This window comes from Pimephales promelas, chromosome 6, assembly GCF_988280905.1.
Source record: "Pimephales promelas chromosome 6, fPimPro1.hap1.1, whole genome shotgun sequence".
NCBI lineage: Eukaryota > Metazoa > Chordata > Actinopteri > Cypriniformes > Leuciscidae > Pimephales > Pimephales promelas.
In genome coordinates, this window is record NC_142774.1 from 31,085,629 (window position 1) to 31,100,941 (window position 15,313).

At 35.0% G+C, this 15,313-nt stretch overlaps 1 protein-coding gene across 1 annotated transcript in view; it reads left to right on the forward strand.

Moving 5' to 3' along the window:
- The first annotated feature begins 490 nt into the window (after positions 1–490).
- The window catches only part of LOC120493040 (EF-hand calcium-binding domain-containing protein 6), a 33,931-nt gene continuing 19,108 nt past the window's right edge, over positions 491–15,313 (forward strand). The window contains exons 1-12 of the mRNA XM_039691422.2: positions 491–1,044; positions 2,032–2,126; positions 6,177–6,277; positions 6,362–6,439; positions 6,555–6,698; positions 9,287–9,424; positions 9,530–9,663; positions 10,103–10,245; positions 10,327–10,523; positions 12,446–12,553; positions 12,987–13,052; positions 14,576–14,686. Of these exons, the coding sequence (XP_039547356.2) occupies positions 726–1,044; positions 2,032–2,126; positions 6,177–6,277; positions 6,362–6,439; positions 6,555–6,698; positions 9,287–9,424; positions 9,530–9,663; positions 10,103–10,245; positions 10,327–10,523; positions 12,446–12,553; positions 12,987–13,052; positions 14,576–14,686 (1,634 nt within the window). The 5' untranslated portion in view covers positions 491–725. The remainder of the gene's footprint in view (positions 1,045–2,031; positions 2,127–6,176; positions 6,278–6,361; positions 6,440–6,554; positions 6,699–9,286; positions 9,425–9,529; positions 9,664–10,102; positions 10,246–10,326; positions 10,524–12,445; positions 12,554–12,986; positions 13,053–14,575; positions 14,687–15,313) is intronic.

Sequence of the window (15,313 nt, forward strand, 5' to 3'; positions counted from 1 at the left end):
GAGAGAGAGAGAGAGAGAGTTAGACCCCAGCGCATTCTAATAGCAGTTTTATATTGGAAACCACTACCCCATTTGTTCACCTCTCAGTCTGTTAGTTAGGGCTGTTGCCGGGCTACAAAACAGCCGTATTATTCTTGAGTGGGATTTGAATGTTACTAAAAACAGTGTGGGAGACTCCTCTTTACAACACAATGAGAGTTTGACTGGGTGCCAGGACTGTGATGGCACATCAGCTCAAATTTCCTCAGTCACAGGAACACAATTATTTGATTCACTCTCCCTGGAAGCTGCAATATTATGCCTAGAAATTAATAAACAAGACAAACAGAGATTGCCAAGTGTTTATTCATGTTACTGAGGATGTTTGCAAACTGGTAGGCCTGTGTAGGGGTTGGCATTGTATTCTCGATTGATCTCCAGTACATGAACATCTCGCGCTTTTAAAATTTGCTCGCGCAACCAGCAACCCTAACGCGCGAGCGCTTGCTGTTGCTAAGGACAACTTGGCTTTTCTTTTGTAATAAAACAGTAGGCAGACAGTATCTCCTCTCATAAAAGTTCTTCAACAGTGTACTACGCGGAACTTTTGACATTTAAGCCATTATAAAGCGACTGAGTTCGATGCGTAATTTATCTAATTGAATCCATTTTCTTCTTAGTGCGTAACGCACTTTGGAAAAGGGCTTCCCGCAGAGTTGTATTAAAAAGTAAACTTTGCAGTCAGGATGTCCACGGTGGCTTCTGTGCGGCTCCCGGCCATTCAACACCCTTCATCAAGACTCGGAGATCCAGATCTCATCTCACTCCGGGGTTTTTCCACAGACTGCGGCAGAGAACAGAGATACTGGATGCCTCAAAGAGGAACCAGACCTCAGTCTCCGGGCGCGGAGAGCATGGATTCCGCTTTTCGCAGTGAGAGCAGCAGAAGTGATAGAAGTTCTCTGATGGAGAAAGGAAAAAGAAGAGGATTAGATGTTCCAGAGCAAATACCCGAAGGAGACGAGTTCATCCATGACCAGGATAAAGCCAGATTACCTGCCTTCCGTGAGTCACTACACTACCCTGACATTTATGAAGTTTGATATGAAGGGGCTGCACACTGCCTACAACTGGTGATAATGTAGACCTAATGGTAGGCCAATGCTTTGTGAATTTATGGAGGTCCGATTGTATTTGGCAGGATTGAGACTGTATTTAGACTGTAATTAGCATTTCAGCACCTGAAACAGCGCTTTAAGACAAATACATTGCTGACTGAAACATCAAATGTTTGTTAAAAAAAAAAAAAAAAAAAAAAAAAAACAGTGAGCCGCCCAACACATAAAGCACACGAGACAGTTTGCATAGCCTAATTAGCTGTATTTATTTTTGAGGGGGGAGATTTCAACACAACAAATAGCCTAACAAAAATACTTTTAATCCATAGGAAATTAATTTAACGCAGGCTACACTGATCTTTCCATTTATGAAAATAAATAAATAAATAAATAATATTTTCAGTCAGAGATGAAGTTAATCAGCTAGCCCACTGCAGTTAAGAGTGTTTTTGATCAAAATGCAAAATGTAAATGAAACACTGCTGGCTTTATGTTGTAAAAGAATTCCCGTTCGAAAACCTTTAACTGAACTTTTATCCATGAAAATCTGACTAAAAAAAAAAGTTTGCCCGTTCTTGCTTCTTAAGAGCCATAATTAGCACATTGCATAATTATTCAGGCTGTCACGTAGTCGACCACAGGAGGGCGCTGTCTCATCAGAGTAATGACTAGTGGTCAGTGAAACTTGAGTCTCTCTTCTTAGTTCCAGAGACTTGTTGTGCATTTAGAGCAACTGTATCCTGCTGGAACATGTTTGGGTCAAGAACATTTTATATTAAAATATTTTTTACTTTACATAATTTATTTATGCTCATCTTCATGAAAACCAAGTTTGGAAACGTTTTTCTATTTGCCTTGTTTCTCCATTCAAGTAACGTGTATTATTATTTGTGTGCATGTTTGCATGTTTGTCTGGTTTGTGTGTTTGGTATAGGTCACAGGGCGGCATCAGAGAACCGATCCATTAGTATGCTTTCTCATATAACAAACTCCAGCACTGGTCCATGGATGACAGATCAAATTGATCAGGTATTACACACATTTAAATGTAAGTACATAGTAGCTAAAAGACACCTAATATAAAGTGTGACATACTATGTAATGATATGTTTATGATTATTGGTTTAAAAGACACAGCGGCTTTCTATGTCATACAGTAGCACAGTATTTATGAAGTAGCTTATTTAAACACTTAACATGAATATTATTAAATTTGATAATAAAATATCAGAAAAAAAATATATAATTTAATTTAAATATTTGAAGAGTTCAGATGCAAAAGCCTCTAAATGCCATTTGAAATTTTCTTCTTTAATGATGATTTTTATCAAACTTGTATTTTTAAGTTCAGTAATTTCACTTAAATAACAATTAATAGGTAATCTTCATTGCCATTTAAGTGAAATCACTGAACTTAAATATACAAGTTTGATAAAAATCATCATTAAAGAAGAAAATTTCAAATGGCATTTAGAGGCTTTTGCATCTGAACTCTTCATTTGGTTAGCTTTTACATGATACAGTTTAAAACAAATGTACTGTTTATTAATACTGTCAATAAAGACAAATACACTACCGGTCAAAATATTTTTATTTTTTATTAAAAAAAAAAAAAAAAAAAAAAAAGTATCTTATGCTTACCAAGGCTGCATTCATTTGTTAAAAAATGCAGTTAAATATTTAATATTGTGAAATATTAATAATTTGAAATAATTTGAAATGTCTGCTCATCAAAGAATGTCACAAAATGTTACCAAAAAACATCACTGTTTCCATGAAAATAATTAATGATGATAACAATGATGATGATGATAATAATAAGGATCATTATTGATATTTTTAGCATTGATAATAATTGAACACCAATTCAGCTTATTAGAATGAATTCTGAAGGATCATGTGACACTGAAGACTAAAGTAATGGCTGCTGAAAATCCAGCTTTGCCATCACAGGAATAAATTAAAATATATTCAAATAGAAAACAGTTATTTTAAATTGTATATTCAACAATATTAATGTTTTACTGTATGTTTGATCAAATAAATGCAGTATTGGTGAGCATAATGACTTCTTTCAAAAGCATTAAATATTCATCTAATAATGTAAATAATTCATTATTCTAAACATTTGAAAATGTCTGTTATTAATGTGATGAACCCCACCTTTGCTGACTATATTAGGAAACATGTGTGATGTTATAGAGCTATGCAACACTATCTCACGACCAATTCGTACGAATTCGACGCATGATTAAAAAGTGGCTAATTCGTACTAATTCGTACGACCTCACTCGTACTAATACGTACGATTTGTCTAAACCCACGTGATGGTTAGGTTTAGGGGCGGGGTAAGGGGTAGGTCATTCGTACGAATTCATACGAATTGGCCAATTCGTAAAAGAGGTCGTATGAATTGTTACGAATTAGCCGCTTTTTAATCATTCGTCGAATTCGTACGACTTGGTCGTGAGATCGGGTTGGGCTATCTGACTTACATCCACTTCATCTGTGGACAGTTCAAAATTATGGCAAAAAAAAATAAATAAATAAATAAAATAAAATAAAATAGCTTATTTTGAATTTTTAAAATTAGAGCTGAGAAACCTGCAACTTGATTATATTTTATTTAATGCAATAATAATAATAATAATAATAATTATTATTATTATTATTAATTTACATTTTTTGGAGCCACTGTGCTGGTCTCATGCACAATGTGATTCTACAGAGATTAATACAGGCATATTCTCAAGTATCCTCATGTGCTTTCCTCTCAATGACAGTGTTGCTGGCCTGTGTTACTCCTGACATCAAAGCCTGGCATTATCCCATTGAGAAAGAAAGCTACTGCTCGAATAAAACACAAGAACTGATAAAATCTCAGCTGCAGCAGCTCAGTGGTTAACACCAATGTGTAGCCGAGTTTACTCAGGAGAGATATTAGCAAAGAGCGATAAAGAGAAGGAGAAGGGGGGGGGGGGGAGATATGTGCAAATGGGCGTGTGAGAGAGAGAAAGTCCTGCAAATCTGCAGGTGTCTGTCTTCTGGAGGGGGTGTTGTGTGTGATTAACCCTGCCAGTCTTATCCCTGGGGTCCTGTCTGTCTGACCGACTGAACCCAGCACACAGGCCCCCTCGACTCCGCCTGGTCACGAGAGCTGCCTTAGTCACACAGTGGGGGTACACACGCACACACACCCGTCACAAGAGTCAGAGTGGGTGTGTGGATGAACACTCAACCCCTCTATCCCATCTTGTCACAAAAGAATCTTGAAATGCTGTCACTCATTATATTTAATACAATCAGTAGGCCTACTTATAAAAGTCTTTCAGTTAGTTCAGGTTTCAAATGAATCTGCATGCTATCCGTATAGGCTTACATTAATGTTACGTATAATATCTCTGAGATATTTCACAGAGATTAGAAGAGTGTCTGTGATCTGTTTTTTGCAGAAATATTAATGATCTCCAAAAGAGAGGAAAAAAAGAGAGTACTAAAGTGTTGTAGGTCTATATTAAAATTTGTATAAAAGTTTTGACAAAACATTTAAAAAACGCTGGTCTGTTTGTCTTTTATTCTCTAAAAGAACTGGCTAGTTAGAATCATTCTGTCATGGTCATGTTCTGTTTAGTCTGTCTTAGATGCTGTATACACAACACAAAATGGATACCTTTTATGCGTTTTGGCCATTAATTTACACGACAATGGATTTTTGGGGGCCTGAAACTTGAAAACTTTTGAAAATGGGTGCGAGTTTTGAAAATTTTACAGTTATTATCCCTGTGTAAACAACCAAAACGTGAATTTGTGAAAACGTCCTGCTTGTGTTCACTCTATAGGTACATAGTTTTTCTTTACAAAGTGGCATTGCCAACTACTGGCCTGGCGTGCATAATACAGTGTTTTTAATCATGTTCATGGATCCATGTGAACTGAGATAGTTTTGATAACATTGTCATCTGTGTGTGAAAAACTCAAGGATACACTTTTCTGTTTTTAGTACATTTTTGGGTAACACTTTAGAATACGGTTCCTTCGTTAATGAATAACTACACAAGAACTAATGAGTAACACAATATTAACAATCTAGTAACTATTATTAACTAACAAGAAACTCTGATTAACGAACTAGTAAGTAATAGCGCATAGACGAAAGTGGTAGTTCACTATTAAGTAATCAATAACTACTATTTTTTAAATACTTCCCAGAGAACTACTGAAAAAGTTTATTAACAATCTAGTAACTACTATTAACTAAAAGAAACTCTTATTAACGAATTAGTAAGTAATAGCTCACATATGAAAGTGTTACTAGATACTTCTGTGGGAATTACTAATTATTTGGATCCGTATTATAAAGTGAAGATCATTGGAACTAACTAGTAATTACTCAAGTGTTACTACATGATCTAGTCATGATTTATGCAACCGTCTGAGATTTTTGGTGAACTTTAGTATACTTTTAGAAAATGTCTTTAGTAACACTTGAGTAATTACTAGTTAGTTCCAATGATCTTCACTTTATAATACGAATCCAAATAATTAGTAATTCCCACAGAAGTATCTAGTAACACTTTCATCTGTGAGCTATTACTTACTAATTCGTTAATAAGAATTTATTTTAGTTAATAGTAGTTACTAGATTGTTAATAAACTTTTTCAGTAGTTCTCTGGGAAGTATTAAAAAAATAGTAGTTATTGATTACTTAATAGTGAACTACCACTTTTGTCTGTGCGCTATTACTTACTAGTTCATTAATCAGATTTTCTTGTTAGTTAATAGTTACTAGATTGTTAATATTGTGTTACTCATTAGTTCTTGTGTAGTTATTCATTAACGAAGGAACCGTATTCTAAAGTGTTACCCATTTTTGTCATGTAGACACACACCCTTAGTATAATTGTTACTGTTTTGCCATAGTTAGTCATTCATTAGTTGTCATATAGTCCCTGATTAGTGTCTCTGTGTACTTTGTTCTTTGTCTTCGTCAAAGTTTTTATAAATACAATATATATATATATATATATATATATAAATTACACTTAACCAATAAACTGATTTCATCCTTTCATTTACAGCTGAAAGATGAGCTAAAAGAGCGCATTCAAACTACTGGAGCTCTGACACTCAAAATCCTGTTCAAGAACAACCACCCTGATGGCAAACCTCTGGTCAACAGGTAAAAACACAGGCACACACATGTTAAACTAAAAAAAAATCATTAGAAAATGTTTCCATTTTCTAATGATTTGTTCTTTTCTAGACCTGTTTTACTTGAAATCCTTACAAAGTTCCTGAGACGGCCTGTCACAGCTAAACAGTTGAAAGGCCTTCTATTCTGGTAATGACTCTCTTACAACTCTCAAAGCAAACATTATGTTTTTGTAATGCTATAAAATATTGTCCAACATCATTGACCATCTACAAAAATACCCTGTCTTGCTCTTTCTGTTTAGTCTGCACCTCTCTGACCGAGTGCTTATCAGTTTTGAGGAGTTTTATGGTGCCTTAAAAGACCCAGACTTCAGTAAAAGTAACGCTGCAGGTCCTCTTACAATTCCCCAGACACTGGCCCTCTTGAGAGGACCTGCACGCAGCAGGTGAGATCTCTGAGTATTTTAACGGTCCTGTTAACTGTCATATTAAATATTTTCTTTGTTGTCATTATGTTGTCATAAATTAAAAAGCAATATCAATGAACACTTCAGATAATGTAATCAACAAAAGTAGCGTTAATATTAAAGCAAAGTAGTAGGCTATAAGCATACTTTTCGTGCTAAACATTTCACAAACATGTTTTTTAATATACTGTATAGTAGTGCATGGTGCAAAAAATATGGTAAAATAGGAAAGAACACATCTAAAATTGTGTGTCTTAAGTTAACTTCTTGTTTATTGAACGGTTGTATAGAAACATGGTCATACGGTTTCTCGTTTGTTTTGTGATGTTAGTCTGAATGCTTTGTGTTGTGTTTACTTCTGCTGGTATTCAGAACAACAGCAAAAATGCGATATTGCTTTTATATCTATATTAGGCTACTTTATTGTTGTCAAACACGTCCAGTTATGAACTACATCTGTGGTTACTCTGCTTGGCTAACTGTGGCTCAAAAAAGTAAAGTTGTTATTCTTTGAAATGTACTTTTTTTTTTTTTTTTTTTTTTTTACATTTGATCGTTTCGTAAACGTTAAGGGGAATTTTGTAATGTTCTTTGAAATTTTCTGAAGCTGCAACACATTCTCATCCTAGGGCGTCATCTAACTGACACTTTTGCCCATGCGTCTAAATCTGACGCACATGGCAACCTTTAGCGTCAGTTTACGCTCATCCTAGCGCACATGGCACGCTAAAGGGTGCGATGTGCGTCGGATATTGACGCATGGTCAAAAGCGTCAGTTAGGTGATGCCTTGTGATGAGCAACATCCGACGCACATGGCATCCTCCAGCGTCAATATGAGATGCGCCTCCTAGTGGTCTAACCCTAATGTTGTACAGGTTTAGGGGGTTATGTAGGCGATAAGCACTTTGACTGACATGAGTAATGGAATCTTTAGAATCGAATACTGGGCGGAGTTTGCACTGAACAGGTTTGAGAAATAAAAATCATGAGTCAACTATACATATTTGATTTAATGCAGTACGTCATCGTGCTATGGCCGCACTGAGGACAGAATAAAAAAAAAAACTCTTCTATAAAAACGATGTATAAATAATGTGTTTTATGAAGCCAAACATTTTGAGAATGTTCCCTGTTAGATGGGCAGTCAGTCCCGGCCCCCTGGTTGAGAAACATCATTAATAAATTCCATTTGGTTTAATATTTTTTTAATATTTTGTATCTAATGTTAGTTTCAGACATAGCTTAAGTCTACGAATACATTTTGGGGTCACTGTATAATGATTATTGAATTTAAACTGTAAAAAACAAAAACAACAACAAAAAACAGAAGTAATCACTCAATCAATACTCTAGAAATACATGACAATTCAGAAAGAATGTGAACTGGTCAAGTTTAAAGTTTACCAGCGGGGAGTGAGAGAGCAGCTCAGAGAAGGCAAGAGGATGATATCTCCCTCCCTGTATTACTGCTACTATTGTATCTAACTGTGTCTAACCAATGCAATACAATGTTTTAGAGGGAGTGTGCAAGATTGCAAAGGTTGGTGTGTATGTGTGTGTGTTGTGCTGATTGCGTAAGACCTGGTCAGACCAAGACACACTCCAGCCGTGAGCAAAAAAAAAAAGAAATCTCTGTGACTAATCTCACACATTTTCCCTCTCTTTCTTACAGACACATTGATTATGAGACTACAAGTGAAAGATGGTAAAGATAGGATGAGGGAGAGAAAAAAAAGACTGAATAAAAAGACAAGAGAGGGATAAAGATGAAAGAGCAACAGGGAAAGAAGAAAAATGTGGCACTCTTAAAAAGTGCCCAAAAGGCAGATTTATGGGTCAAAAAAGGTTGAAAATAGAAAGAAAGGATAAGTGGAAGAGATGAAGGGACATAATAAAGAGAAGTGTTTAATCTCTTGCTCTCTTCCTCCTCAAATGTATGATTGACAGCGTGTGTGTGCATGAGAGAGTGTGAGAGGGACAAAGAGGAGAAAAAAAATGAATTTTTAAACAATCTCTGTAAAAAAAAGTAAATAAGAGATTTTCAAAATGTTAATCATCTGATAGCACTGTCAGCATACATCATTACATTTTTTTTAGGTCTATCATTTTAGGTGTTTTTGTTTTATTTATTTATTTATTTATTTTATAAAATAATACTCGTAAGCAAGGATGCATTCAATTGATCAGTGACATTTATATGTATTTACAAAAGATTTATATTTCAAATAAAAAATCCAGTTATTTGAACTTTCTATTCAACAAAGAATCCTGCAAAAAAAATGTATCATTGTTTCCTGAGCACAAAATAAGCATGATTTCTGAAAATTAAGCTTTGCTATCACAGCTTTGCTTTACAATAAATATTTTTCAATATAGTAGTGATTTTATTTTATTTTTGGACAAATAAATGCAGATGGTGAGCATAAAAGACTTCTTTCAAAAACATAAGATTTAAAAAAATTCCTAATTACTAATCCCAGACTGTCAAACAATAGTGCATAAACATGAAAAATTAGCTTCTCAGTTGCTATTTTCCCTGATTGTGACCCCATTTCTCCCACTGTAGGTTTCTGGAGTGTGTAGAGGTGTTGTGCAAGTCAGACAGTCTTACTGAAAACTGGATTTCTGCCCCAGAGTTCAGAAATATTCTCAACAAGCTCAAACTTCACCTGAAAGATCCAGATTTTGAAAAATTATGGAAAAGGTTTGAATTTATTAATTTGTGCATTTATTTAAATAACTAGATTTTTTTAATAGAATTTTGTTTTTATAATAAATAAATAAATAAATAAAATACTTTTTTTAACAGGCTAGATGTGGATGGACTTGGAGCAGCCAAACAGACTGTTTTTCTGCAGAGATTGGGATTGAGCAGAAGGATTGAACCAAACAATGAGAAAAACTACCACACTTCCATTAACGCTAAAGCTGAGGACACAAAAGGTTTGCCTGTTAGCTAAAAATATGGAATTTGTACAGTTTCAAGTAGCCTAATGTTTCACGAGCTTTCTGCTTTATAAAGTATCTTTATCTGTTAATTTACAAAATTGTCAGTGAACAAATGTACCGAAAAAGTAGGCCAATCACAGTCATAAGTGAAAGTAAACCGAAGTTAAATTTATTATTGTACTAAAATGATTCATTGAAATGATTATAGATCAATAGTATATATTTTCCCAGAAGCAGAGGGACAGACTTCGGACAAACTAGCCGTTTCAGTTCGCTTTAGTTGTGTACTTGAGCAACAGTCGACCTATAGAGGGTGCTGTGGTCCTCTTTCATTAGTACTAATGTTTAGTTTTTACTTTTAATTTGAACTAATCAGAATATGAAGTTAATCCTGACCTGTCATTTTCCTGTCATGCCTTTCTCTTCACTGCAGCTCCTGCTAGGACACTCTCCAAGGCAGAAGAGGAGCGTCAGACATCTATCGCTATTGAGACGTGGCTAAAGGACAGATTCAGAGAAGGAGCTCAGAAGATGAAAACAGAGTTTGATCAACTGGATCCTGAGAACAGCGGGAAGGTAGTAAACAGCATTTGGCTTCATAAACAGGCTGGGTTATCATATTGATTAATGTCAATCTTGTCTCTGTTCTGTTTCCAGGTGAGGGGTGCAGACTTTCTGCAGGTGTTGGGGAAGTTTGGCCTGCATCTGAAGATGAAGCACCTGGGCCTGTTTCTGTCTCGGTGTGGTCTGAAGCTTAAAAAAGGCTGCGTGCAGTACTTGAACTTCCTGCGCTCCTTCCAGGACAGAAGTTCAGATGGCATCACTCACAAGATCATCTCTAACCCAAAACACCGGTCAGATTACATAGCAACAACATAGCAATATCCTAATAGTATTCATTCATATGGAGCTTTGATTTCACTTAAAACATCTGCAATTCTGCTCTTTTTTATTATTTGTGGCGAAGAGCCACACATTTTTGCATACTAAAATTTTAAAAGCATAAAAACAAACATCCTGACCCACATTTATAGGAGTCTCATGACCTATATTTTCACAAATATTGACACCCTTGTGTTTTATTCTTAAGAACATGAATGAGAACAGATTTTTTTTTAAATTTCTTAGAGTATATTCTGTAATATTCTGCAACTGTCCAATTTTGCAAATTGTAGCCTCTTTTTCCTATTTGTAGTGGAGATGAGTGGTACCCTGTTGGGTCTTCTGCTATTGTAGCCCATCCGCCTCAAGGTTGTGCGTGTTGTGGCTTCACAAATGCTTTGCTGAATACCTCGGTTGTAACGAGTGGTTATTTCAGTGAAAGTTGATCTTCTATCATCTTGAATCAGTCGGCCCATTCTCCTCTGACCTCTAGCATCAACAAGGTATTTTCGCCCACAGGACTGCCGCATACTGGATGTTTTTTTCCTTTTCACTCCATTCTTTGCAAACCCTAGAAATGGTTGTGCATGAAAATCCTAATAACTGAGCAGATTGTGAAATACTCAGACTGGCACGTCTGGCACCAACAACCATACTGCGCTCAAAATTGCTTAAATCACATTTCTTTCCCATTCTGACATTCAGTTTGGAGTTTAGGAGATTGTCTTGACCAGGACCACACCCCTAAATGCATTGAAGCAACTGCCATGTGATTGGTTGATTAGATAATTGCATTAATGAGAAATTGAACAGGTGTTCCTAATAATCCTTTAGGTGAGTGTGTGTGTATATATATATATATATATATGTATATTACACACACATATATATATTTATACACACACACACACACACACACATATACTGTATATATACAGTATATATATACAGTATATATATATATATATATATATATATATATATATATATATATATACTCATAAATTATGGTCTGTTCTTTTGAACTTGAATTTGTATCAAATAATCCTGGAAAACATGTATCATGGTTTCCGCAAAAATATTACGCAGATAGGCTATATTAAGAAGTTCAACTGTTTTCAACATTGATAATAATAAGAAATGTTACTTGAGCTCCAAATCAGCATATTAAAAGTATTTCTAAAGGATCATGTGACACTGAGGACTGGAGTAATGAATTTTAATTTGTGCATCTGGGGGAATTTTATCTGAACATGACCACATACAATATTGATTCTGATAAGTTTAGATAATACCGTTCTGTCACCAGTAACAGAGCAGTGTGGAAACAGAAACAGAGTCTTTTCTCTGCTTACACAGAGCCCAAATTACACAGAAGCATCCAGAGAAAGTGATCTTTAAGCCTTGTAGTCAAACTCTTTCTATATCTAACAAGCTTACGGCCCATAGTTCCTCCCTGCCCTGGGTCACCCAGCACACAGGGTTCAGTAAACAGCAGCTGAACATTAGGCCTAGACTGACTGTGTTTGGTTTGATTAGGGTGGTCCACAGCTTAAAGGATTGGCGGATGAATAAAATGGGCCAGGCAAACAGTTACAATGTATAGAACCTTTCACCATGGAAACAATATACCGTGGCCCCAAAAAGTATTTAAACACTTAAGCCACATTTTACAATCTATGATTTTTTTTATTAGATCTAATGCAGTTTGTGAACAAAATATGATTAAAATAATATATATAAAGTATACATATAATATATATATATATATATATATATATAATTTTAATCAAATACTTCCAGGGTCATTTGCAATGGATATTTGAACCTTAAATGTTTTTTTTTATATAATCTAAAAAAAAACCTGTTTTGATTTTTTTTTGTTTTTCTGTAGGTTTCATTCTGATGAGAGCATCCGATGTGCTTCCTCCTTAAGTGCCATAGAGGCCAAATTAACTCGCCTGTTTCAGTCAGAATACCTCTCCCTCCTCCAGACCTTTCAGTGAGTACAATCTCGTTCTCTCTCTCTCTCTCTCTTCCTTCTACTCTTTTTCCTCTTTTCTCCTTGTGAACAAGACCCCATTAACACTCAAATTGAGAACACGTATCTTTTCTCTCTCTCTTTTAACACACAGTGTTTTACTTCCTTTTGGGTCAAAGGTTGACACGTTTTTTTTTTGGTCTTTTTAATTATACCTTTCCATTGTCACCAAGAACCTCATCATAGAAACACTTCTGCTCAAATGAGTTTCCTTTAGAACTCCTTCTCCAAATCCTCTAACTTGAAGCATCTCTCTTGAGTTTCAAAAGACCATTCTCTTACTTACCTACAGCTAATGCGCTATTATACTTGTTGAAAAAATAATGTAAGTTTTTTATTTTTCAAAATATGTGTTTCTTTGTGTGTGTGTGTGTGTGTGTATGTATTTGTATAGGAACATTGACAAGCTCAATAAGGGGACCATAAGTAAAGAAGAATTTAGAGCTGTAATGGAGAGCAGGTACATTTTTCATCTTTATTATCTTTCATGAAATTATTTTCTCTTGAATGTCTCTCATGTAACACCTCAGATTAGCGTAGTTTGAATGCAGCTTCTAAAATAAATCTAATTAAGCTGCATGATTATGATTATTGTAGGGAAAAACTGTTTGTCTAAAATGTTGTGGCAGGAATCTGATCGACATGGCCTGATCGAGTCTCACTTTCAGCATTTTTACTTTAAAAATACTGTCATCATTAGTAGATTTGGTGATACGAAACACATCAAAATGACACAACAGGCATTTATCATTGGATTAGAAGAACACTAGACCAGTCGTTCTCAACCTTTTTGACTCCATGGACTATTCTGGTACTTCTGTTGTTATGACAAAGGTACTCATTTTCAAAAACACATTTTTGACAGAAACTAGGAGTGACAATATATACAAATAATGAAATAAAATAATTATAAAGTATTAAATTGCATAACTCTCAGTAACAATGTTCTTTAGTGTTTTTTTCTTTTTTCTTTTTCTTTTCTTTTGTTTTACTCACAAATTGCAATTTCTCAGCAATGTCTACCCAATAAAATATTTGAGATTGACATAAAAAAAAAAATTCTACTCATTATAAAATGTTTTTTTTTTTTAATTTTCATGACATTTCCAGGTAGAAATTAAAATTCCATCATTTAGTTTTTCCGATACTGTAAAAATCATGGTTTATAAATAAAAAATACAGTTAAATTAAGTTGTGAAATACAATGTAAGCTTACATTTACTTTTTTTTTTTTTTTTGCTATTTTAAAGTTTGTCTTCAAAGGGGGCACATGATGGCTTTAATTAAAGTGTGGTGATGCTCCCTATTGGGCTCCGGCCCCCTAGTTGGAAACCACTGTACTAGACTGGCATGTGTGACTAGTTGTTAAAAGTATTTTTTTTTCGGTGTGTATTTTCGGTCTTATCTTGCCTACGGGACTAAGTAAGCCATTACTGAGACTGCTGCCCCCTCAAAAAAGACCCTTCCTTATTAGCGTCTAAACTAAGTGAGAACCTAATTTACTCATATCATTGAAGTTTGAAACACCCCTGTCTTTTCTCTCTGTCGTGTAAAACACATTTACCTCACCATAATCCTCTTTATTTGAGTATGTAGTATTGTAGTCAGTGTGGAGCATGTCCGTCAGATCTGAAGGACAATCTCACATTTTTATTCATAATCTTTGATAAGTTCATTTGTCTTTATCTGTGTTTTCTGGAGCGAGTGAAGGTTGTAGTTTGTGCGAGTGCATATTTGAGGGTGTGTATACGTGTATGTGAAGTCTAATCCTTTGATTGACTGGCCAGTGTGTGTCCAGCTCTGTGCTATGCCCGGGGGAAGAGGGCAGTTGACCTTATGACCTCTTGACTCTGCAGTGTGCGAGCGGGTCAATGAGTGGCGTATGCTTAAGACCTGCTGGACTGGCCGGTCCTGATGAGTGGACTCTCTGCCTGTGGTGACATCAGTGATCTGGTGCTGACCTTCCCCTGACCTTCTCCGCAGGTTTGGCCTGGAGATTTCCGACCCTCAGTTTGAGCAGCTGTTGGACAGGCTCCCTCTTGACCGCCACGGAAATGTGCTATACCCGATTTTCATGGCAGCCTTTGACACCAGGTACAGAGCCTTTAAAAATTTGCTATATAAAGTTTAACTGCACACTATTTTTTTTTTTTAATGTTGGCATCATGTTGCAGGACTGCATATTACAAATGTAGTAAGAGGGAATTAGTAAGCTTTTAAGCTAAAAAAAAAAAAAGTGGTCTATAATGTTTTGGGATTTTGATCAGCATTGGATTCAAGGATCATTAATAGATTTAGAAACATCTAATCTGTAGAGGTTAAAAAAAAGTTTTTAAAAAATTGGTGATAAAATATATAATTAAAAATTGCACAGACAATGTGTCTGTGTGTTTGTTCGTAATTCATTTAGAATATTTCAAGTCTCCAACTAGAAGGTTATTTTAATTTTAAATAGTAAAACCATTTCAATTGATTGTATTTTAAAGACTTTATCCAAATGCTGAAAATCTAAGAAATGCATATGATGAAATGTCATGTTCGTTGCTTATTGTCGTTTTTGATCTCAGCAATGAGTAACACAACTTTTCCAAATCACTTTGCAAATATGCTCTGTAAGTTTTTATTTAGCAGTTTTCATTAAGTTTAAAAATGTAATGACATTTTAAATAAGACAATACAAGCTATATTTTAAATGAAAAGTATTTGATATTGTGTAGTAGT